The 25,949-nt window shown below is 40.4% G+C and overlaps 1 protein-coding gene across 2 annotated transcripts; it reads left to right on the forward strand.

Moving 5' to 3' along the window:
• The first annotated feature begins 5,321 nt into the window (after positions 1-5,321).
• PYGO1 (pygopus family PHD finger 1) lies at positions 5,322-25,949 on the forward strand. 2 transcript variants are annotated; one of them, XM_066276179.1, is made up of 3 exons: positions 5,322-5,992; positions 22,256-22,341; positions 23,798-25,949. In XM_066276179.1, the coding sequence occupies exons 1-3, from the start codon at positions 5,944-5,946 to the stop codon at positions 24,920-24,922; spliced, it is 1,260 nt and encodes a 419-aa protein (XP_066132276.1). In that variant the 5' UTR covers positions 5,322-5,943; the 3' UTR covers positions 24,923-25,949. The 2 variants fall into 2 exon arrangements, with proteins under 2 accessions (XP_066132276.1, XP_066132277.1); XM_066276180.1 differs by lacking the exon at positions 5,322-5,992 and adding an exon at positions 6,095-6,371.

A 25,949-nucleotide genomic window follows, 5' to 3' on the forward strand; every position in this document is an offset into this window, starting at 1 on the left:
CATAAGACACATAGGCATTTTCCTCTCCACTTTTGGGGAAAAAAGTACGTCTTGTGGAGCAAAAAATACAGTACTTGAGTCAAGAATGAAAGGATGAGTTTGAGTTAATTGTACTAGGCATAGAAAGACGAACATTCTTGGAAGAGGAAACAGCATTTGCAAAGCTCTCTGGCAAGAGAATATTAGAGGAAAATTTTTAAAAAGACCAGTGAGCATAAAAAGCAAGGGGATAGTGCATGATGAGGTAGGAGAAATCAGTGGAAATCATATTATATCAATTTATAGTCTGTGTTTTAAAAAATCTAGTCTTAATTTTAATAGCAGTGGAAAGCCAGTGAAGAGTTTTCTGTAAAGTGATGACAGAATGAGATTTGCGTTTTAAAAAGAGCACTCCACACTCTGGAAAATAGTTTAGCAGTTTTTTTCAAACTAAAAATGCATTTACCATATGACCTAGCACTTGCATTCTTAGGCATTTATCCCAGAAAAATGAAGACTTATTTTCACACAGGAACTTGAACATGAATGTTCATAATGACTTTATTTCTAATAGCCAAAAGATAGAAACTACACATATAATTTTTCAATGGGTGAATGGTTTAACAAGCTGTGGTACATCCATACCATGAAATACTACTAAGTAGTATAAAGGAACAAAATATTGGCACACACAATAACTTGGACAAAATTCAAGGAAATTGTTGTGTGACAGTATCTCAAAAGGATGCATACTGCATGATTTCATTTGGTAACCTTCATGAAACCAGATAATTATAAAAATGCAGCATATATTAGTGGCTGCCGCTGATGGGTTAGGGATCAGAAAAGTGGGTGGGTATGGCTATAAAGGAATAACACAAGGGAGTCCTGGTATCAGGGAATCTTGTGATTGTACAGTTACCATGTAGTGGTGGTTACACAAGGTTACATATGAGATGAAATTGCATGGACACACCCACACACACACGTATATCAGCTAAAACCTGAATAAGCTCTATGAATTGGACCAATGTCAATTTCTTGGTTTTGAAATTATACTGTAGTTGTACACCATGCTCACATTGAAGGAGGCTGGGGGAAGAATGCACAGGATTTCCTTATATTTATACATTTGTTTGTAATCTCCTGTAAATCTATACTTTTTTTTTTTTAAGAGCACTGTGACTACAAAGTAGGAAATGAACTGAATAGTGGTTACATTGGATTTGGGGAAAACTATTGGGTAATTATAATATCAGTTCAGAAAAGAGATAAATGATCCTGGCTAGACCTGGGTGGTAGCTGTGGTGATAGAGAAGAATGAACACATCTGAGAAATATACAGGAGGTAAAATTTATGGGCTCCGGTGATGGATGGGATCGAAAAGGTTAAAGAGAATGAATTCGAAAGGTATTTTGAAGTAAAGCTCTGCCCCATATTTCATAGCCTAAAAAATAAATATACTATTAAGACAAGACAGCAAAAAATCAGGAGGTACCATTTTATGATAAAGCATATTCCAAAACCAAACTGCTGTTGTTATGAAGTCACTCAGGGAGGTCTACTAGGCTAAAGTATACTCTGTCATTGTGTCAATAATCAATGTATTGCCTCTCAATCCCAATCTACCCTTTATTGCCTGCTCTGCAAAAATGTTGCTGTATCTTTTAAATATTTTTCCTTTGCCAACCGGTATGATGTTTTACTTTTAGTAGAGGGTGCTGGATAGATATTGCAAAAGGAAGGCTTTTCTTCCTGTTGGGGGGGGGGGCTCCTATTGGTAAGTTCCTGCAGCCCACAGGGTTTCTTCAGGGTCCAGCTCCTGCAGTGCTGGCATCTTATCCAGTGACAGGAGCCTGCAACACAGTCAGCAGCCAGGACTCTGGCACTCCCCTCAGAGTGCACAGGTGTGCACTCTCCAGTCAGGCCAGGATTGCAGCCTGGAGAGAGGGGCCTCTCTTTGGGGGCTCTATCTTAGTTTTAAGGGTAGTGGATCCTCCTCATATCAGCTTTTCTCATATTCTTTAGCATTGCCTTTACTTCTTAGTATACAATTCTTCCCTACTCCAATTTCCTGCTATAGTTAATAATTCTTTGTATTGAATTTATCCTGTATAAACTGTGTAGTTTTTGTGTCTGGATTGAATCTTGACTCTTGCAAACATTTTCCAAAGTTTGCTGTTGTGATTCCTTCAACTTTGAGCTTTTGGTCATCCATCTATATTTGTCAACAAGGGGATGCTAGATGTGGCTGACCTACATATGGAGGTTGCTAAGGTGACTACAGTATCAATTATATTATGAAAGGATTCAAACCAATGTTGCAAAACTTCCAGACACCTAGAATTTGATCTCATTTTTATTTCTATTCAATTTAAAACAAATTTATGATTTTCAGTGTTTGAAAATGGAACTTATAGCAATTTTTTTTTCTTTTCTGAAAAATGTTTACATGTTAATCTAAACCAACTTATATCAGAGTCTTTATGCTTAAATGCTCCACCATGTTACCTCCCACAATATAAACAGGTAAAATAGGTATGTAAAATATTAAAAGCTAAAATAATAAAATGCTTCAAATTATAAGAAAATAAGGAGGGTAAGCAGATTCCAGGCCAAGAATGTCTAAAGTGAGTACTTCTTTCTGCAGCATGTGACAATGTTGATCATTTCTCCCTTTTTTTGATTGCCCTAACACTCTTATTTCTTTTATTTTCCATGCCTTATTTCCTTTACAGGAAAGGCATGTGTGATGTGTGTGTGTGTGTGTGTGTGTGTGTGTGTGAGAGAGAGAGAGAGAGAGAGAGACAGACAGAAACAGAGACAAAGAGACAGACAGGAAGGGAGAGATGAGATGTATCAACTTGTAGTACTTTATTTGTTCACTGATTGCTTCTCATATGTGCCTTGATGGGTGGGTGGGGGGGACTCCAGCTGAGCCAGTGACCCCTTGCTCAAATCAGTGACCATGGGTTCATGTCTGTGGTCCCATGCTCAAGCTAGCCACCTCAGGGTTTTGAACCTAGGCCATTGCTCTATCCACTGCGCCACCACCTGGTCAGGTCATGCCCTTCTGTATCTATCCACACTTTATAATGTCAGTGTTTCCTTAGATTCTGTTCTTGGCTCTCATTTTTCAGTAATCCTGACTGAGCTTATCCATTCTTTTATTTATTTATTTATTTATTTATTTTTTATTCATTTTAGAGAGGAGAGAGAGACGAGAGACAGAGAGAGAGAAGGGGGGGAGGAGCTGGAAGCATCAACTCCCATATGTGCCTTGACCAGGCAAGCCCAGGGTTTCAAACTGGCGACCTCAGCATTTCCAGGTCGACGCTTTATCCACTGCGCCACCACAGGTCAGGGCGAGCTTATCCATTCTTAAATAATATCACCTTCATTTGTATTTGTAGCCTAAGCCTGTCCCCTGAGTTCCTATGTCCTTTATGTCAGTGGTCCCTAACCCCCGGGCCGCGGACTGGTATCAGTCCGTGGGCCATTTGATACCGGGCCACAGAGAAAGAGTCAATAACTTACATTATTTCCATTTTATTTATATTTAAGTCTGAACGATGTTTTATTTTTTTTTAGATGACCAGATTCCCTCTGTTACATCCATCTAAGACTCACTCTTGACGCTTGTCTCGGTCACGTGATACATTTATCCGTCCCACCCTAAAGGCCGGTCTATGAAAATGTTTTCTGACATTAAACTGGTCCGTGGCCCAAAAAAGGTTGGGGACCACTGCTTTATGTGATCCAAGTTCTAGTCTCGGGGTCAGCAGATTACAGTTTGTGGGCCAAATTCAGCACACTACCAGCTTTTATATATAAAGTTTTATTGGAATTCAATTACACCCACTTGTTTACATGTTGCCCATGGTTGCTTTCCTAATACAATGGCAGAGTTGAGTAGTTGTGACAAAGAACATATGGCCTGCGATACCTACAGTATTATCTAGCTCTCCACAAATTAAGTTACTGAACCTTGCTCTAGCTCAAGTTGTGCTTACTATTGAATTTTAGACATGACTGGGCCTGCATTTTTAAACAGTGGGCTATGCCTACCAACAACAGATTTACCTGTAGCTCTCTGTATGAGAGAGGGAGTAAAGATTTAGATTAACTTTGGAATTCATAACCAAGTCCCATAGATAAAGACAACAACAGCAAGGTGAAGGTATATGTATTTTGTTAGGAACTCTGTCACATGGGACATAAGGAGTCTAACACACAATGCTCATTGCTGTAGAGTCACGTAGAGAGCATTTAAAGACAGATTTCATACCTCATTCCCAGGGATGCTGATTCAGTAAATCTGGGGAGGAGCTTGGAAATCTAAAATTTTAGAATGCTCTCCTGGTAGTTCTGGTATGTAGCAAGTAAGTTGTCAGAATTTGGAAGTCAAATTGATCTAAAAATCCAGAGCCAAGAAAGATGGTCTTTTTATCCTTGATGAATCATTAAAAAGAGGCAAATTCATTTCTCTTGATTTACATATTATTTCTAGCATTAGGGAACTGCACTAAAGAATTCAAAATCTCTTAGCAATGATTCTCCTCAACCACTCTCCTTGCACTAAGGATAATATAATAAAAACTGTTTCCATATTGATTGATATTTTCAAAGTGCCTTCACATCTCTTAACAATCTTGCGAGATAAGAGTATAAGATCCAATTTGTTTGCTTGGGCTTTATCACACTTGGCAGAAACCCTGTCAGTCCAGTCTTTAACCAGGGCCACTTCCAGCTTGTTTATTCATGAATCCTTTTTCAGCAAAAAAAGTTTTTTGAACGCTTGTCAGTCATTGTTAGGTACCAGAGGACACAGTGGTGAACTGGATAAAATGCCAGCATAGAGCTTATATTTTAGTTGCGGGGAGCCTTCTCCTAGATGTGCCTCCTATACGAAAAATTTCCTTTCTCTATTCATTCCGCATCACTCTTTCTTATTGAGTCAAGTTGTTAAAACTTGAAGTTGGGGCATTCCACAAACAGGTGTCCAGACCACGAACCACGGAGTCGGGAATGTGGGTGTCCACATGCCCGCCGAGAACTCTCCAGCTCCCATTTACAAAGTTTTCTCGAATCGCACGTTTTTCTTTCAGATCCCTGGCCGCGAGGCCAAGATGCCTGCTGTGGCCTCCGACTAAGTTCGGAGATGCCATCGCCTCGCAGCACCGGGCGTCCGCGGCCAGGCGGCCGGCAGGGCATGCAGACGCCGGGCGGGGCGGGACGGCCCCTCGGCGCGCGCTGCTCGCCCCGGCTCCGAGGGCCGCGGGCCCGCGAGCCCCAGCGCGGAGCGAGAGGCGCGCACGGGCCGTGGGGGCTGGGCCGAGGCGGAGCGCGAGGCGGCGGCGGGAGGCGCGGTGGGACCAGGCGGCGGCCCCCGCCCCCCGAAGTCCGTCCCCGCGCGGGGCTGGGGAGCTCAGGGCGGGGAAGCCGCGGGGCCGCGCCGCGTCCGTCGCCAGCCCCAGAGCGGGTTTTGCAGGCGGCTCCACGCTGGGGGCTTTTGTGTCTGCGACTCGGGAGCGGCGAGAGCGCAGACCTCCTCCTCAGAGGGCGCTGTGAGTGCGCGCCAGGGCCCGGCTGCCCGCCCTGCCGCCCCTGTCAGCGGCTCCCCGGGCGGCGGCTGCCGCGAAGGAGGAGGAGTGGGAGGAGACGGCGGCGCCCTCGCCGTCCGCACATGCCGGTCCCGGGCGGGGGGCCGCCCCGAGGCCGCGCTCCCCGCCGCCGCGGCTGAGCCCGGCCGGCCCCCTCACGCCGCCCGGCCGCCCCGAGGCCTCGTCCTTCTCCCAAACTTTACAAAGTCGGCCCGCGTCCCCGCCGCCCTCGGCCGCGCCTCGGCTCGGAGGCTCGCCTCGCAGCCGCAGCAGCCCCGCGAGGAGGAGGAGCCGCCGCCGCCGCATCAAAGAGACCGAATTCCCGCGGCCTGGGGGGGGAGTCATGCTTTGCGGTCTGTAATGTCAGCGGAACAGGAGAAGGATCCCATTTCGGTGAAGAGAGTTCGAGGTAACCGAGACGGGCGCCGGATTGAGGGGGTCGGGGAAGCGCGGTGCGCGGGGGCCGCGTGCCCGGCCGCCGGGAGGCCACGGGGCTCTGTCCGGGCCTAACTCCGCGCAGCCCGCGTCCCGCCTGCGCCCCGGGGCCGAGGCTGCGGTCGGAGGCGCGCGGCCCCGGCGCCCGCTCGCCCCCAGCCACCCGCGCGGAGCCCTCGCCGCCCCGACTTTGTGCTAGGAGGCAGTGGAGCCGCACTCAGCATCCCTTCGTCCCCCCCCGCTCCTCTTCTTCCACCTTATCTCATTCGCAAGACAGCACAATAGGTACCTCAAAGGGTGAGAGAGAAACACCCCCTGGCAGAGACCACGAACGATGCCCACCCCGCAAAAAAGTAAGTTGGACTGCACAAGAGTTGACGTTCTTGAAGAAGGTGCACCGGCCTTCGCGTCTCTTCCTGCCCCCTCCCTACCCTCCAAGAGACAACAAATACCAGCTTATTTTCCTTAGGCTTAAAAGGAAAACTATGTAAATTCAAAAGGCATTTATTTCCTCCTGGCTTATGAATAAGAATCGAATCACCCAAACCAGTTTTATACGTGATTGGTTTGCCTCTTCCTTGCACACGTTAGGCATTTTCCTGCCACCTTGCTATATCATAAGAAAAATCAAAGGGAATGGTGTACCAGACAAAAGATAATGCATGTAAGTTGACAGACCCCCATTGCCCTTTGGAAATTTCGGGAATACCCACCAGCTCTTATTTCCAGCTCTTAATAGGGTTAAGAGTGAAAACCCCCCACATCGTTATAATACCATTTGTTCATTAAGCCAATATTTATTGAGCATCTACTGTGTGCTAAGCGCTATTCTTGGCCCTGGGATATAACAGTGAACAAAGCAAAAAAGACAACCATCACCCAGCAGGAGTTCACACTCTTGTGGGGTAAACAACTGATAAATTAAAGGTGTACAAATGTCAAGGGTAAGTGCTATGGAGAAAAACAAAGCAGGGAAAGTGGTTAGGAAGTATGTATTGGGGTGGGGAGGTGGCAATCACTTATAAGTGTAAGGGAGCTCACCTAAAATTTGATATTTAAGCAGAGATCCAAACGGAAGCGATAGAGCAGAGCCATATGGATACATGTGGGAAGAGCAGTCTAGGCAAAAGGAACAGCAAGTGCAAAGGTCCTACCTAGGTCTGGAAAATGCCTTGTGTACTCAAACAACAGCAAAGAAGCTGTTTCAGGTGGCAAGGAGTGAGCAAATGGGGAGTAGTGTGAGTTGAGCTTAAGGATAAGGTAATTGTGTATTGGGGGCCAGTGGGCCCATTAAAAGACTTTGGCTTTTACTTTGAGAGAGGAACTGGACTTTTTAAGCAGAAGAATGACTGATCTGACAGATATTAACAGGGTTTCTCTGGCTGCTGTGTGGAGAATAGATTGTAGAAAACGGGTAGAAACAGGGAGGCAATTGCAATAATCCTTTTATCCTAACAGGATGAAGTGCTTTGTAAATCAGTAAGTTGTAAAGCAAATTCCAATTGACTTAAGGGATGTAGAGATCAAGGACCACAGTCATTCATCTATGTTTTTGTTCCATGTGACTAGAGATTAAACATGGAATTGACTTTTGACACAGTGAAAAAGTGGTATGCAAAACACCCACTCAGATACTTAGAGATTGATCTTCTTTGCCATTTAAGCAAACACATAATTTAGAGCAGAATATTGTTTTTAAAGGTTTGATAGCACAATCTTTCTTTCATTTGGTGGTGGTGTTACTATTTCAGCTTTTTTTTTGTGTTTTTGTGCCTTTAAGGAATAGACCTAAGATGCAATTTTTTTTGCCATATTATTTTGCCTATTATTATAATTATTTTGGGGTTGAAAGAAAAGGAAGAAAGCTATCAAGTTTATATCTTTGAACTCAGTTACCACTCGTAATCAAATGTTATTTTAAATAAAATGGATATATATTTTATTGTGGGTCAAGAGCACAGATCTATCTTCATTGTGTTTCAACTGCTGCTTTTAAGTGTGATGTATTAACTGTTGGGAGTTGGCTCAGGTGTCTGTTCAAGAATATGCTGAGAATTAAGTACCAGAATAAAAAAGGAAATACTTTTTTTTTGTCCCTGGCCCGTTGGCTCAGGGAATAGAGCGTCGTCCTGGTGTACCAACATCATGGGTACCGTACCAGTCTGGGCATACGAGAGAAGCGACCATCTGCTTCTCTCCCCCTTCTCTCTTTCTTACTCTCTCATAGCCAGTGGCTTGGTTGGTCCTAGTGTCAGCCTCAGAATGAGGCTGATAGCTAGGTTGATTCGAGTATCAGCCTTAGATTGGGGTTGCCGGAGGATCCTGATCTGGGCACATGCGGGAGTATGTCTCATATCTCCCCTCCTCTCACTAAAAAAAGAAAAAGAAAAACAAGGAAAATCCTTTTTAAAATAAAAGTCAATATAAGGAGTAATTTTTATAAGTCATTTTGTAATACAGGGGGTCGGTCCTCAGGTTATGACACAGTTCCGTTCCTATGACAGTGTTGTAACTGAATTTTAGTGTTAAGTCAAAACACACCCTAGCCTAACACAAACAACACTTGTGCCTTTAACAGTCTAAAATGGGGTAGGTAAGCATACTGGGGGACGCCAGCCCCCTCACTCATATGCCAGATTACTGTGTATTCTTCCACCGCGCACAACCAAACTAATTCACCCACGTAGTCCATAAGTATGATGTAAGCCAACACACTCACGTCTCAATTTCTTAAAGTTTTTATGGGAGTGAGCGCCATAAACGTGAAACATCATATGTCAAGACTGTCATAACCCAAGGACCCTCTGTAATTAGAACATTAATTTTTAAAAATAATTTTGGATTAGTTTACAACCCATCAAATGTACCAGAGTATCTACATGAGCTTTTCAGAAGCACAATTCTGTTGAACTTCATTGCCCTGGAACTTTGTTATAATTTGTGTCATCGAACTGCAGGCAGGACGTGCTGTTTACAGAGCATAAACTCTTGAGCAGTGCCTCTCAAACTGTTTTCCATCCACTGATGTATACAGACAGACTTTTTATAGTTATGTACTTATTTCATTTATGTTATAAAAATGTAAGTCAACACACTTCTTCCTTAGGATAACGCTAAGGTATAGGTGTAACTCAGATATAGCAAAATTATGACACAGATGACTAAGACTTTACATTATAGTAGTGTACTCTGCAGACCAAATGCATCATAATCCTGTGGGGTGCTTATTAAAAATGTACATTCCCAGGCCCACAGAATCAGGATTCTTGGGAGATCTTTCTCCTTCTTGAACAAGATCCCCCAGGGTTCCTTATGCATACTACAGTTTAAGAACTGCTGCTAGTAGACCTAGGTGAGTGGACCAGAGGAAGCTGATTGGTGGTCCTCTAAACTTGTCCTGCTATTTTAATATTAGGTTCAGAATTGCTCTTTAATGGCAAAGTATCTTACACCTACTTTCTACCAGTTCTTACCTCCTCCAGACCGTAAACCCTTGATTGTAAGACCTGTCCATGAGAATACAATAGGTACAATATCTTGAGGGTATTTCTATTTCTGTCCTAATTGCCTTGTCCACAGTTAATACCAAGTGAATGAGTGAGTGAATACATGAGATAACTCATTCATGTCTTTAAGCTGCTTTCCAATTGCTCATTTCCCCTTCATACTACTTTTACTTGTGTTTTTCTCTTAGCATATTACCTGTCATACCTATTTTACCAACACTCCCATTCTCCAATGTTCTTAGAACTCTTAGGTGTTGATCTGATGGCAATATTCATTTGATTACTTAACAAAAATTTATTGAGCACTCATACTGCCAGAAAGTGGGAATATATTGATTAAGAAGACATAACACTTGTCTTTAAGATCTTTTTAGTTTAGTCCAGGATACTGACAAATAAGCACACATTTACAAACAGCATCATAAGTACTATGACTGTCTACAGGAAATAAAGATACAAATCACCTGTCTTTAGGGGAACCAAGAAAAACCTCCTGGAGAAGAGTTCTAAGAAGCAATGGGTGTTCCTTTGTCTAAACCTGGTTGGCAAACTGCGGCTTGCGAGCCACATGTGGCTCTTTAGCCCCTTGAGTGTGGCTCTTCCACAAAATACCACGTGTGGGCGCTACCTCAGTAAGGAATGTACCTACCTATATAGTTTAAGTTTAAAAAATTTGGCTCTCAAAAGAAATTTCAATCGTTGTACTGCTGATATTTGGCTCTGTTGACTAATGAGTTTGCCAACCACTGAAAGAGCATGAGGAATAAGAAAAAGGTCTAGAAATCAGTGGTGATTTTGAGAAGGCACTTTTGAGAGAAAACCACATTTTAAAGTAGTGAAGTTAGTGGTATGGATGTGACTTAAAAGAAGCTTGGTGCTGACAGAAAGACATAGTAAATAGCTTGGAAAGACAGTCAAGAGAAAGTTTGTATGGATACCTTTTTATTCATTCTTTTCTCCTTTGAAAAAAGACTTAAACATATTTGTAAACTTACAGAAGAACTAGATGTAGAGGAAGAGGGAAGAAATTTTAAGAGAGAGCCCTGGCCAGATAGCTTGGTTGGTTAAAGCTTCGTCCCAAAGCACAAGGGTTGATGGTTCAATCCCCAGTCAGGGAACATACAGGAACAGATTGATGTTCCTGTCTCCCTGTGTCTCTCTCTCTCTCTCTCTCCACCCCCTTTCCTCTCTCTCTCTAAAATCAATAAAATAAACATTTAAAAAAAGGCTAGAGAAAGAGAGAATAATTCCCTAATAAAGCATTCAATGTTTTTTTTTTTTAATATCTACCGTGTGCTAGGTACTGACTGTTCTGGAAGCTGGGGATGAAACAGATAAGGCTCCTATTCTCATAAATTAGGTCTCTGTAGATGAGAGAAAGGGAATAGCATCAAGGATGCAAATGAGTTCGTTTTGGAGAAAAAAATGATGATGGAAGAAAAAATTTAAAGAGGAAGAAAGAAGCTGAGGCATTCATTTCAGATGAAATGCTTTTAATCGGAGTTAGAAATGACATTGGAAAGGTAAGGGTGTATAATAACAGAAATGTCATAAAAGTGCTGAAAGTAGACTTTACTAAGAAATGTAGAGTATCTTGATTGGATGGGTGTATGGAAGATTTGGATTAAGATTGGAGAGAAAGCATATTGATGTAGTCACAGAATCAAGGGAAGGAGAAAATGAGAGAAAGTCAAAAGGAAAGGTTTTTGGTGGTGTTTTTTTTAAAAATTTCCCTTGATTTGTGAGAAAGAGAGAAAGAGGAAAAGAGAGAAAGAGAAAGGGGATGGGAGAGAGAGAAAGAAGCATCAACTTGCTGCTCTGTCCAGCTGTTCCATTTAGTTGTGCACTCATTGATTGCTTCACCTACATGCCCTGACCAGGGATCAAACCCATGATCTTGGCATGCTGGGAGGATGCTTTAACACTGAGCAACCTGGCCAGGGCTGGTTGTTTTGTTTTTAATTGGTACATGTAAGGCAGAGGCAGATTATTAGGAAAGAAGGTTTGGTTTTTGACACACTGAAGGAGCATCCCCCTGGGATGTTCCAGGGTACTCAACGGATATAATGGTTTGGAACTGAGGCAGGTAATCAGAGTCAGAAATAGAGACCTGGAAGTTATCAGTAAACAGGTGAATACTAATTAATGCCTTGGGAGTAGCTGAGCTCACTGAAGAGAGTGAAAAGTGAGAAGAGAAAAGCAGCTTTGGAAACAAATATTTAGGAGACGAAAGGGAAAAGAGGACTCTGAGGAGCAGAATATGAAGGAGTAGCCAGAGAGTTAGAGGAGAAAAACCATAAAAGAATGGTCTCACAGATATTTAAAAGGAGGAGGGGATTTATGGGGGGAGATTAGTGAGTTTTATTTTTAATGTGCTGAATGAAAGGTATCTGTCTGTGAGATGTCCACTATGCTCCTTCTCCCATAATCCCTATCTTGGTGAACATAATTTATCTAGTGGCCCAAACCCATCCCCAGCTCCCACCCAGTAGTGTCCCAAAGTGCTAGAATATCCATCCCCTTAATATGTTTTGAACCCATCATCTCCTGGACCTTTCCATCACCACTTTAGTTCAGATTTTCTCTTTCATTATCATGATAGCCTCCTTACTGGTTTCCTTGCCCCCTATTTTGTCCCTCTTAATCCATTTTCCACATTGCTACTGATGGTGATAAATGACTACTATCTACTGAGTACAAGGTCCTCTGGTTACAACACAGTTCTGTTCTTATGAGTGACGTAACCCAAATTTTGGTGTAAGTCAAAACACACCCTAGCCTAAGTCACTTACCTATATCCTAACACAGTTGTAAAATCATAATCTAGAACATAAAAATACAACTAAGCCACAGAAAAAGGAAAATACCGTAAATATACTATACTGTACACTGTACTGTAGTAACAGAAAAAAAAATGAATGTAAAAAAAAATTCCTTGGCCTGACCAAGGAATAGAGTGGATAGAGTGTCAGACTGGGATGCAGAAGACCCAGGTTTGAAACCCTGAAGTCACCAGCTTGAGCGCGGGCTCATCTGGTTTATCTGGTTTGAGCAAGGCTCACCAGCTTGAGCCCAAGGTCTCTGGCTTGAGCAAGGGGTCACTTGGTCTGCAGTAGCCCCCCACCTGCCCGTCAAGGCACATATGAGAAAGCAATCAATGAGCAACTAAGGTACCGCAACAAAGAACTGATGCTTCTCAACTCTCTCCCTTCCTGTCTGTCCCTCTTTCTATCTTTCTCTGTCTCTTTCAAAAAAAAAAATTCCTTGCCTTTATTCCTATGGTTGGCTTGCACACTGGGAGGGGCATTGCAAGGTGGGAGAGAGTGACCTATTGGGAGGAGGAAGTTGAAGAGGCAGGAGAACCTGCAGAAGGTGCTGGAGACACTGGGTCAGGTGAATCAGGATTGCCTAAGGAACATGCAGGAGATGCTGGAGATGATTCTGCCTGTACAACAGGTGTTTCATCTTTAGAAGATTTGTTGCAGGCCTCTCTACCTTCTTAAAGAATTGTTCCAGGCTAGTCAGGAAGATTTATTACTTCTTCTCTTCCAAAATCTGCCTATAGCATTGCAAGGCATCCATAACAGCTCTGTAGATAGACCTTACTGAATCTCTCATCACTGGGGTCCTCAGCCTGAAATTATGCGAACCCATCCTCTACCATAGAAGACTTTCTGCCAAATACTTGGTAGTAAATCTCTTAGGTTCTCAGATTTCTATCACTTCCTCATTAATGAGCTGCTTCTCCAGCTGAATGAGGTCCTCAACAGACAGCTCCTCTCCATGTGATGCCAATAGCTCTGTGACACCCATCATGATGGCTTTCCTCTTCTTCGAAGCACTACCATCTGAAGACTCTGACTTTTATTTAGGAGCCATGCCTGATAAGGGCCCAAAAGTCGCAAAACAAAGCAACACAAACAGAACACTTGTGCGTTTCACAGTCCAACATGGCGTAGGTAAGTGTGCTGGGGGACGCCAACTCCCTCACTCATATGCCGCCTTCTGTGTGCGCACAACCAAACTAGTTCACCCACGTAGTCCTTAAGTATGACCTTAACAGCGTAAGCCGAAACACTCATGTCTCAGTTTTTTAAAGTTTTTATGGGAGTGAGCTTCATAAACTTGAAATGTCATATGTCAAGACTGTCATGAACCCAAGGATCCATTGTACTTACCAAACAGTTTGCTAAGTGGTTTAAATAGATCATCTTGTTTTATCCCCTCAATAACTCTAGGAGTTAGACATTATTATCATTCTAGTTTTAGCATTGAGGCATTGATGCTCAGAGAGGTTAACTAATATGTGGTTAAGTAACATATTCAAGCTCACCCGGCTAGAACTTAAATTCCAGGGCCCAAAGCCTTAGTTACAATGTTCATTGCCATAGTCTTCCCCAAACACAGTTCAGTCATGTTGATCTTTTACACAGAATTCTTCAGTGGTTTCCCATTGCCTTATTATAAAACTTCAGCCTTCTTATATAGGCCCTTTTTTATTTGGCAAGGCCTACTGCTTAGTCCTCCATCCTTCATATTCCATGAAATGTTCCCCCTTGACTCATGTGCTTCAGTTCTGAAATAATCACATTTCCTCCCTAGACATTGTCATAGTCTCTCTTGTCTGTAAACCTTTGTATATTCTATTACTTCTGCTAAGCATGCCCCTTTTCCCCCACCTTTGGTAAGATACTCATCTTCAAAGCATCAGCTCAGTTGAAACCTCGCAGGATGTCTTCCCTGACACTGCTCTCAGTCCAGATTCAATGGGAGTTCCTTATGTTTTGTCAACATCTTATGCTCATCTTTATCATAGTATTTATCACATTAAATTTAAGAGTTTCAATTAAAAAATGTTATGGGATGCTTACAGGGAGAAATTATTACTTTTCTATATTTACAGAAGCTCAAGGCCCTGACCTGTTTGCTCAGTGGATAGAGTGTGGGCCTGGGGTATGGATGTCCCAGGTTCGATTCCCAGTCAGGGAACACAAGAGAAGCGACCATCTACTACTCTACCCTTCCTTCTCCCCCTCCCTTCTCCCCTCCTTCTTCCCCCCTTTTCCCCCTTTTTCTTCCCCTCCTCTTCCTCTTTTCTCCCTCTTCTCGTCCTGCAGCCAGTGACTTGATTTGTTCTAGCATCAGTCCCAGGCACTGAGGATAGCTTGGTTGGTCCAAGCATTGGCCTCAGGCACTGAGGATAGCTGGGTTGTTTCAAGCATCAGCCCCAGATGGGGGTTGCTGGGTGGATCTTGGTTAGGGTGCATGCAGGAGGAGTCTGTCTCACTATCTCCCCTCTTCTTGCTTAAAAAAAAAAAGAAAAAAAAGCTCAGCAAATGTTTTTGAAGTCTAATTTGATGAATATTAACAGAGATTTCAGTGACTTTGGGTCATGTAATCTTTCTAGTTTGTTTTCACCAGAGGTGTGGAAAAGTTACCTCTTGGGAAGATTATACAGTTTTCTCTTCTCACACTCTTATTCCAAGCAACTCAAGATGTCTAAGTCATTTTTATTATCAAGGTGAGCTGTAAGGTAAGGTGAAGAATGATTTCAGGTCTCCTTTCCTGTTCCCAGTTTCTATAGATGTGCTAATAGCAATACTGAGAAACAGTACACATTTTGACTCTGGAGCTTGACTGCCAGTGTTCTTATCCCAGCCCTGCTATTTACCAGTTTTGTGGTCCTCAACAAGTTACTTGATCTCTGTGCATCTGTTTTCCTCAGTTGCAAAACGAGAATAATACTTATCTCATGGAGTTGTTTAAAGGATTAAACAGGTTTATAAATATAAAGCACTGACAATAGTGTCTGGTACATTATAAGTTATCTGTAACTCTTAAAATTTAGAAATAGAAAATCTAATATACATTTCAAAATATAGTGAGTAATGTGATCAATACTCACTTTTAGGTGTATTGAATCAATAAGTAAGTGACCTACAGCATATTTCTCATTTTGATTAGGGGTGTGTATGGAGTGAAAAGCAATGAAGGTTCTCTTCCTCTAGGGAGAAAACAGTGAGCAAAAAATATTACAAAAGTAAAAACTTCTCAGATCTCACAGTTTTGCTGAGAAAGACAAATACAATCTGTTTATCTCATGATGTTTGTGAATGCAGCTTTGTTCTCTATAATTTCTGAAGATTTTTAAAAATTTGGCTGATGTTAATAAGTTTATTATTAAAGGTATTATTGTATAGAGTCAGCTTCACATATAGATACCATCTACTCACCCTCCTGTGCTTTGCCTTAGTAAGCTTAAGCTTAAACCTTAAACCTCATGCACATCAGTAAAATAAAGGTACTTGTTTGGGGAGACAACTGGCACAGGAATCATGCATATTTGAATCCTTAAATACCTGATGTTGAATGCTCTCTGAATTTAATATTTATTACATGCTCGATTGATTTAGGTGTTGAGCATCATATAGTGGCCACTTTCTTCCTTGCATTCTAAGAAGAAATAATGACACTTTCATTTCAGTCATTATTCAGGCAATGCTTGATGGAATTCATATAATGCTAGATCACATATTAACTTATAATTATCTTCATTTCATGGTAGAGACCAGCATTACAGAAGTATGTGTTTCAAGTTGAAGACAAGGCTGTTAGTTAAGATTTCCATAGTAAATGATGGAGTAACCTGACTTTATATCCCAAACTTCGGTGCTATTATGAAAAATTGATATTTGAGTGTCCAATTGAGTGTATTGGCACTGTTGTATATTAGATATTTTAATAGGATGTTAAAGACTATATAAACTGGAGTGAAGTGAGCTTATGGTATAGTTTTGTCTAAAGGAAAGCAAACTGAGAACTAGCATTCAAGTGCCCACGGTATGCCAGGCAGTGTGTTAGGCACTTAGTTCATTCAGGCTGTTATGAAAGAATACCATAGACTGGGTGGCTCGTAAACAATAGGAATTGTATTTATCGCAATTCTTGGGGCTAGGAAGTCCAAGAGGCTAGGAAGTCCAAGATCAGGGATTTGGACTTCCTAGCCAGCAGATTTGGTGTCTGGTGAGGACCCACTTCCTGGTTCATAGATGACTCTTTCTGTGTCCTAACATGGGCAAGGGGTGAGGGACCTCTCCCAGGGTTGTTTTATAAGGGCACTAATCTTATTCATGAGGGCTCTGCCATCATGACCTAATCACCTCCCAAAGGCCCCACATCTTATTACCATCACCTTAAGATTTCAACATATGAATTTTGTGGAGGAGTACACAAACCTGGTTTGTGTCATTTAATCAGAGTAGGATACATACTTAAAGCAATTCATACATGTATTAGAATATGTACTTATTTGGAAAAATGATGAGGCAAGTTTGTTTAAAGGAAAATATTAATTATAAAATAGTTTAAAATAATACAGCCACAGTAGTTATGAGAAGTAGGTATCACAAACCAAACCATTATTGTAAAGTTAAAATATAAAAGTTTAAAATATATAAAAGGCATACTGCTATCTAGTGTACAAAATAATGCCCTCACTCCCTTTGAAGAACTTGGGGGCCAAAATGGATTGGGTCTTTAAAAGGAGGAATAAAGAGGTTATAATTAGACCTAAGAAAATAATAAAATGCCTAAAGTAAATAACTGACACTTTACAAAAATTAAAAATACAAATAAAAATAATTTTATATTTATGAAAATATTTAATTTATGGACTCTTTAGATGGGACATAATTAATTCATTTAATAGATTAGACTCTTCTATAAGACTTATGAGGAGAGATATAGTTGCAGCTTCCCACTGTGGACAAAGGTAAAAAGAGAGGTAAATAAGAGTATTATTGTTGCTTAATTGAGATTGATTGGCATAGTGCAGAATGACAATAAAATGACACATAGAATTCTCTTCTTAAGATGAAAGAAGTTTCTTGTTTTATTCTGACACTATCCTTTCACACTTCTGTTCCCCTTGTGCATTCAGAGGGCACTAAGTAGGTAGGAGTGAGGAGATGTGATGAAGAAGTTCCAGTATTAACAAAAGGATCAGAGCATCCAGTGTTATAGTAAGCTTTGACAGTCCCCCTTTTCTTGGTTCTGTGCCCCACAGGTCTCTACTTCAGGCTAAATTGTCATTGTTTACCTTGCAAAGTTGGCAGCAGCAGATGTGTGAGCAGACAGAGAGAAGCTTTGGTACCAAAAGTTATTAGGGTAACCTATAGTAGATAACTTTCCTGTAACCACTACTTCTCGCCTGGATCCTGACCTTTCACTTCATTCTTTTTTTTTTTTTTTTCTTTTTTTTTTCTTTCATTTTTCCGAAGCTGGAAATGGGGAGGCAGTCAGACAGACTCCCGCATGCGCCCGACCGGGATCCACCCGGCATGCCCACCAGGGGGTGATGCTTTGCCCCTCTGGGGCGTCCAGAGCCATTCTAGCGTCTGAGGAAGAGGCCACAGAGCCATCCCCAGCACCCGGGCCATCCTTGCTCCAATGGAGCCTGGGCTGCAGGAGGGGAAGAGAGAGACAGAGAGGAAGGAGAGGGGGAGGGGTGAAGAAGCAGATGGGCGCCTCTCCTGTGTGCCCTGGCCGGGAATCGAACCCGGGTCCCCCGCACGCCCGGCTGACGCTCTACCGCCGAGCCAACCGGCCAGGGCCTTGCTTCATTCTTAAAGAGTAAAAATCAGAGAAATTTTGGGTATCTTATAATCTAATTACCCTGATGAACATGAATCTGATCTAACATTACGGCTTACATCGTGGAAAGGAACAACCAGTATTAGAGATAGCAGCAGCAAGGACGTGGGTCAGGCTAAGAGTCAGAGTCACTGGAAGGATTAGACAGCTGGTTCCTAACTTACCAGTGCTTTGACTTTCAATTTTACAATGGTATGAAAGTGAGACACAATCGAGACCATACTTTGAATTTTGAATGTTTCCTGGGTTATCGAAATGCAGTAAGATACTGTTTTCATGATGCTGGCCAGTGGCAGTGAGCCACAGCTCCCAGTCAGCCCCTTTTCAAACTGACTGCTCAGTGAGCCAAAGCAGTCCAGTGTGCCTCATTTCTTTCCTGTAACATTTCTAGAGAGCCAAAGAGCCCTGCTAGGCTCTTTGCTGTTGCTTCTTCTATCCTAAGCTCCTCCTTGGTTCACTGTCCCCAGCTTTAATAAGTACTCTCAAAAACAAACAAACAAAAAAACAGCCCTGGCTGGGCAGCTCAGTTGAATGGAGCATTGTTCCAATATATCAGGGTTGAGGATTTGATCCCTGGTCAGGGCATATACAAGAATCAACCAATGAGTGCATGAATGAGTGGAACAATGAATTGATATTTCTCCCTTTCTTCTTTCTTCTCTCTCTAAAATCAATAAATTTTAAAAAAAGAATTTTTAAAAAACCCTGTGTCAGAGTTTTGCCTTAGAATAAATAAAAGCAATTATTATTAAATTTTTGGAAAGTAAACTGAGGTGGTAGGTACTAACCAATAAGAGTAGGTTTGTTCATCTTAAATTACATTGTTATTTTAATTGTAAAAGTACAATTATTCAGTAGTCTTAATAATCCTGTAAGTCAGTGGTTCTCAAACTTTTTGAAGTCCTACATTTAAAATCCTACAAATAATTGTAGGTGCATTATATATAAATTTCTGAGAAATATGTTATATTAAGTCAGATATTAAAGAAAAAATATATAAAGTCCAAGCGTGCTTTTATGGTAATTAAACAAAATAAATATGACAAAATTAAATTTATTCTGACATTAAAAAACATTTTTATGTTACCTTTTTTGAGTTATGCTTTTTAGAATTCGTAAAAAAGGGGTTAAAAATTAAAAAACAAAAAAGTTCTTTATATATATATATATATATATATATATATATATATATATATACACACACACACACATTCTTAGTAAGATTTAGTAAATTCGGCAGGTCCCGGCACAAATGTGTGTTTTCATTCTTGTGTTTATGAGAAACATGAGCCTGATGTGATCTAGCAATTTCTTCAGTGTTTGGGCGTATATTTGAAAGGCAAACTCTCATTTCCTCATCAATACATTGAAGAATTCCTCTCTTTTTACTCTTAATTGTGTTGAGGGTAGAAAATCCTATTCATATAAATAGGATGTTGAAAATTGTAGTAAAATGTTCAAAGCTTTTTTAGATATTGCCACATATTCTTTTGTAGAAATCCAAAAGGCTTCAAGAGACGATTCCTTATGTTTAATCATCAATCCAAAACACCCACCATACATATCATCTTAAATTTACACCAAACAAAGGATAGAAGAAACTTGCCTCCAGTCCTTCCAGGGAACATGGGGGGTAGTGTAAACAATCCAGCACCGCACAGCTTAACAGCCTTTTGCAACCTAATCAGGCAAGTGAAGTGGGGGGTTAGGCAGACTGTCAGCTTACAGACAATTCCCCATACCTCTGTCCCCAAAAAATCTAAACTCCAAAAACTATGTTGGGTTTTTTTTGGTCCCCAACAGGCACATATTTCTCTGGAATACCATAGGGCACACCTGGATAGGTTTTCACCAGTGTTATTTAAACTTCTCTAATGACTCTTATAGAAATCTGCTTTGCATTTGTTATGTGGAAGATTCTCTTCAACACAATTATTTCTCTTTATTGACAAGTACCATTTCTTTTCCAGAACTGCTATTACGAAGATACTATTACTGGTCTTCCAGCTTCTACCCCTATCTCATCACCAATTTATTTTCAACATAACTGCTAATATAATCTTTTTTTTTTTTTTTTTTTTGGATTTTTCTGAGGTTGGAAATGAGGAGGCAGTCAGACAGACACCCGCATGCACTCGACTGGGATCCACCCAGCATGCCCACCAGGGGGCGATGCTCTGCCCATCTGGGGCATCGCTCTGCCGCAATCAGAGCCATTCTAGGGCCTGAGGCAGAGGCCACAGAGCCATCCTCAGCCCCCGGGCAAACTTTGCTCCAATGGAGCCTTGGCTGCGGGAGGGGAAGAGAGAGACAGAGAGGAAGGAGAGGGGGAGGGGTGGAGAAGCAGATGGGCGCTTCTCCTGTGTGCCCTGGCCGGGAATCGAACCTGGGACTCCCACACGCCAGGCCGACACTCTACCACTGAGCAAACCGGCCAGGGCCTGCTAATATAATCTTTTAAAAAACATAAATTATGTCACTTTCCTGTTCAAAATTCTTAAAAGATCATCCATTCTTTTAATACAATCCAAATTTCTTTCTATAATACAAGGTTCTAGGTCTTAGTCTGCTTGGGCTGCCATAACAAAATAATCATAGACTGGTGGCTAAACAACAGAAATTTATTTTTTTACAGTCTGGAAGTCCAAGATTAAGGTGCCAGCCAGTTCATTTCCTGGTGAGAGCTCTCTTGACTCGCAGGTGCCCACCTTCTTGCTGAGTCCTCACATGGCCTTTCTATGGTGTGTGCACCTGAAGAGAGAGGTTGCTCTCTCTCCCTTTTCTTAGAAGGCTGCCAGTCCCATCATAAGAACCTCACACTCATGGCCTAATGAAACCCTGAGTACCTCCCAAAGTCCCCAACTGTAAAAACTACTGCATTAGGTTAGGGCTTCAACATAAGAATGGAGGGGAGAGGGAGACAGACATTCAGTCCGTAACAATCTAAAATGATCTGGTCCCTGCCTGTGTCTTCAAACTCTTCTAGAGGCACTCTCCATAATTCCTTAAAACACTGACCTCTTTTAAGTTTCTCAAACGCATTTGAGTAGGTCTTCGCTATTCTCTGTCAGCTATTGGATTTATATATTAATCTATTACAAATGTGTATTTGTTACTACAAATGTTATCTGTATGTATGTGTACATGATTTTATTCTTCTATCTACTTCTGTATATGTTCAGAATTTTCCATAATGAGTTTTATAATGGGAAAAATTCCACTGATACTTTTTTTAATCTCTTAGATTCAGTCAAGATTTTGACTTTGCTTAAACATACACAGCTGAGAAAATAATACTCTTTAAGAATTAAAAGGCACATACCTTATGCCATAATTACAGTTCTAGAAATGGCTTGTATATAAAAACATTTCTACATGGATTCCAGAGCTGCAAAGGTTTGGAAACAACCTAGATATCAGTAGGGGAGGGACCAGTTTAATCAATAATGGTACAATCATACTATGAAATATGTATTACTCAGTTATTAGAGAATGGAGCAGTTTTATATGTAATAACATAGGATGCTTTCTAAGTAATGAAGCAAGGTACTGACCATTGTATATAGTATGCATACCATCATTTGTGGCCAGGTGTAACCAAAAACATACAGGGGTGCGCAAAAGTAGGTTTACAGTTCTTATGGAAAAAGACATAAAGGTTATAGTTATTACCAAATAGCTTTATTAACTCAAAAGAATGTCACAGTGGCACAGTAACCCTACTTTTGCCCACCCCTGGATTATACTGGAATTTATCTGGATTATTTTTGGAAAGATAGACTAGATAACAGTGGTTGCCTCAAGGAAAGGGAACCACAGGACTGAAGGTTTAAAGGCAGGATGAGACTGTCTTTTCCACTAAAAGAATAACAGAGAAGTACTATGGAAGAAGAGATGAATGACTGTTTCAGGCTAGAATTATGGGTAAGACTTTTTGAAGAAAAAAAGATATAAAAATTTAGTATTGCTTTTAAAGAACAAAAATAGAAAATATATACATAATTATAAAACATATTGCTATGAGATATATAAAATGACTTCACTTACAAGTGGAAATATTATCTGGATTTTATTTTTAGGTGGTGATAGTGGACTGGATGGGTTAGGAGGACCAGGTGTGCAACTAGGAAGCCCAGATAAGAAAAAGAGGAAGACAAATGCACAGGTAAATTGACAAATTCTTATAGTAGCAGTTTTTATTCATTAATATGATTAAGCTGATGAGGTAAATTTAAATTTGGTCATGGGTTTTATTTGCTATCTTCATTCAGAACCTAGTAGTAAATTCTGCAGTAACTGTATTTTTTTACTCTGCAACTAGTGGCTACTGCTGAACTGTAATCCTAGAATGGATATTGCAAGAGGGAATTATAGGGAGAGAATTTAAAATGCCATTCTTAAATCTATTTAAAAGACATAGATGCCTGTAGTTCTATTAAAAGACTTAAAATATATATGGATGCAAGTTTAACCTGAAGTGATAATGCTCAACTATATAATGATTCAGTAACGTGTATATCACAAAGCACTCATGGGGAGGTATCTTTTGTCTATATCCTAAAATATAGACAAACTAAGTTGTACTAAGCAGTTATAAATATAGGCTTTCATGGTTTTATTCTCTATAAATTTGAAGTACTCTTTTTATGATAAAGGCCTAACCAGTGGTAGTGCCATAGATAGTGTCGACCTGGGATGCTGAAGTCGGTTGCCAGCTTGAGTGTGGGCTCATCCGGCTTGTGTGTTCAGTCTCTGGCTTGAGTGTGGGATCATTGACATGATTACATGGTTGCTGGCTTGAGCCCAAAAATTGCTGGCTTGAAGTCTAAGGTTGATGGTTTGAGCCCAATGGTGCTGGCTTGAGCATGGGATCACTGGTTCGGCTGGAGCCCTCCAGTCAAGGCATGCATGAGAAAGCAATCAATGAACAACTAAAGTGATGCAACTACAAATTGATGCTTCTCATCTCTCTCCTTCCTATCTGCCTCTGTCTTTCTCTCTCTCTTAAACACACACACACACACACACACACACGACTGCAAATAAGTATGACATGTATAAAGATGACTTTCTCCATTTTGACCACCATCTGGTAAGCTTGCAGTATGATGAAAAGTGGCAGTTTATTTTCCTATTCTGAGGACCTAGAGCTTAGAGCTTTGGGAATAAGTAAATAGCTATTCTCTGTCATTAAACTAGAAAAAAAATTAGATCCTATTTATTATTTATGATTATTTAGGGGTGTAAAAGGTATATTAGAATTTTAAGTGAAAGATTCTGGAGTTATAGGCAAGAATATTAAATGAAAATTATAGTAATGAATCTTCTTTTGAAGGTTAAATATGTATACTTTTAGAGTTTGAAGTAACAAAAGATTTGCTCTTAGAAAAGCATATTTTATTTCCTTTTCTAAATGAAAGATAGCTACACATTTTTATCATTAGATATAATTATATATAAATATTATTTGGAATTGAAAGGTTAAGTGAAGAATTAAATTTTCATAATACTGCAAGAGAAATGTGACTAAAACTAGGTTTATAAGTGTTAAGATTTTGTAACAGGACAATTTTAATGACTTTGATTAAAAACATGTATTTTACTTTATATTCTCATTTCAGGGGCCTTCTTTTCCTCCATTGTCTGAGTATGCTCCACCACCGAATCCAAATTCTGACCATCTAGTGGCTGCTAATCCATTTGATGACAACTATAACACTATTTCCTATAAACCACTACCTTCGTCAAATCCATATCTTGGCCCTGGATATCCTAGTTTTGGAGGCTATGGCACATTCAGAATGCCACCTCATGTTCCTCCCAGAATGTCTTCCCCATACTGTGGTCCTTACTCACTCAGGAATCAACCACACCCATTTCCTCAGAATCCTCTGGGCATGGGTTTTAATCGACCTCATGCTTTTAACTTTGGGCCACATGATAATTCAAGTTTTGGAAACCCATCTTATAATAATGCACTAAGTCAGAATGTTAATATGCCTAATCAACATTTTAGACAAAATACTGCTGAAAACTTCAATCAGATTCCTCCACAGAATCCTGGCCAGTTATCTAATCCTGACTTGGCATCTAACTTTGTTCCAGGAAATAATTCAAATTTTACTTCTCCATTAGAATCTAATCATTCTTTTATTCCTCCCCCGAACACTTTTGGTCAAACAAAAGCACCCCCCCAAAAACAAGACTTTATTCAAGGAGCAACCAAAAACACTAATCAAAATTCCTCTGCTCATCCACCTCACTTAAATATGGATGACACAGTGAATCAGAGTAATATTGAATTAAAAAATGTTAATCGAAACAATGCAGTAAATCAAGAGAATAGCCGTTCGAGTAGTGCCGAAGCTACAAATAACAGCCATGCAAATGGGACACAGAATAAGCCACGACAACCTAGAGGTGCAGCAGAGACATGCACCACCGAAAAAAGCAATAAATCCTCCCTCCACCCAAGCCGTCATGGCCATTCTTCTTCGGACCCAGTGTATCCTTGTGGAATTTGTACAAATGAAGTGAACGATGATCAGGATGCCATCTTATGTGAAGCCTCTTGTCAGAAATGGTTTCATCGGATCTGCACTGGAATGACTGAAACGGCTTATGGCCTGCTAACTGCGGAAGCATCAGCAGTATGGGGCTGTGATACCTGTATGGCTGACAAAGATGTCCAGTTAATGCGCAGTAGAGAAACTTTTGGTCCACCTGCAGTGGGTAGTGATGCTTAATCACAGGCGTTAACTAAAATAGGGTGGGTTTTTTTCTGTGTATTACAGAGGTTCAGTGACACAGGATTTTAATGTTTTACATTAAATGCACATGCAAAAACTTATTTACCTTTTAGTTTTCATTAATATTCTACTTCATCACTAGTGCAAATTTCGTACTGTTGTAGTGTGCTGTCTTAAATGAGAATAGTGTATATGGGGTTGCTTTAGAAAGTGCTATACAAATAAGTGTTAGTTGTTGTCAATCATAAACATAAAAGCCTCTTGAAGCTTCAAAATAATATATAACAAATATAGGCCGGTTTTGACTTTTAAAAGTTAGAACCATTAAAATGCATATTTTAGTGCTGAACTTTGGTGATATCACATTAAACATTTAGTGCAAAAATTTTTCAAGGATCTATTTACCATGTTTTCAGAAAAAAACACATGGAAGAAAGTGCACATTTTAATGGATATTTTTTAAAATAATAGCACATGAAACCTGATTCCTCTCTAGTAAGGGTCCTTGAAATTAGTGGCATTCATATTTCAAGTCAGTCTCTTCAGGATATCTGTTTTAACAGATATGAAACAGATTTTAGCATATAGCAGATGCTCAGTAAGTATTTGCTGATTAACTTATGAATTGTGCCACATGCAATTGCTAATATTAGATCAGTTGAATATTTAGTTTCTAGAGTTGATAAAAGTATGTTTCTAGTTGTTCTATTTAGAATTGTAACCATATTATGGTTTTTTTCATATTAAGGGTTTTGTTACTATTTTCCAGAGAATAAATAATATAGTATATTCAGAAGAATTGTGAATACTTTTTAAAATGTGATTTCAAACCAGGGCATATTGCAAATGAGATAGGTAGAAACAAATTTGGCTTTAGTGTGCTTTGCCAGAGAAAGAACTACTTATTGGTAGTTTGAAAATTCTTGTTCTGGGGATCTGAATTAAAAAATGAGCCTCAAGAGAGATCAAAATCCATTTTAAGCAAATAGCAATTAAGAACCAAGGTGAAAACTAACTTACAACA

This window comes from Saccopteryx bilineata, chromosome 4 (assembly GCF_036850765.1).
Source record: "Saccopteryx bilineata isolate mSacBil1 chromosome 4, mSacBil1_pri_phased_curated, whole genome shotgun sequence".
NCBI classification, from domain to species: domain Eukaryota; kingdom Metazoa; phylum Chordata; class Mammalia; order Chiroptera; family Emballonuridae; genus Saccopteryx; species Saccopteryx bilineata.

Coding starts and splice junctions, on each gene's coding strand:
- PYGO1 (XM_066276179.1), top strand. CDS start 5,944: ATGTCAGCGGAACAGGAGAAGGATCCCATTTCGGTGAAGAGAGTTCGA. Junction 5,993..22,255: donor TTCGGTGAAGAGAGTTCGAG/GTAACCGAGACG, acceptor TTTTATTTTTAG/GTGGTGATAGTGGACTGGAT. Junction 22,342..23,797: donor AGAGGAAGACAAATGCACAG/GTAAATTGACAA, acceptor TTCTCATTTCAG/GGGCCTTCTTTTCCTCCATT.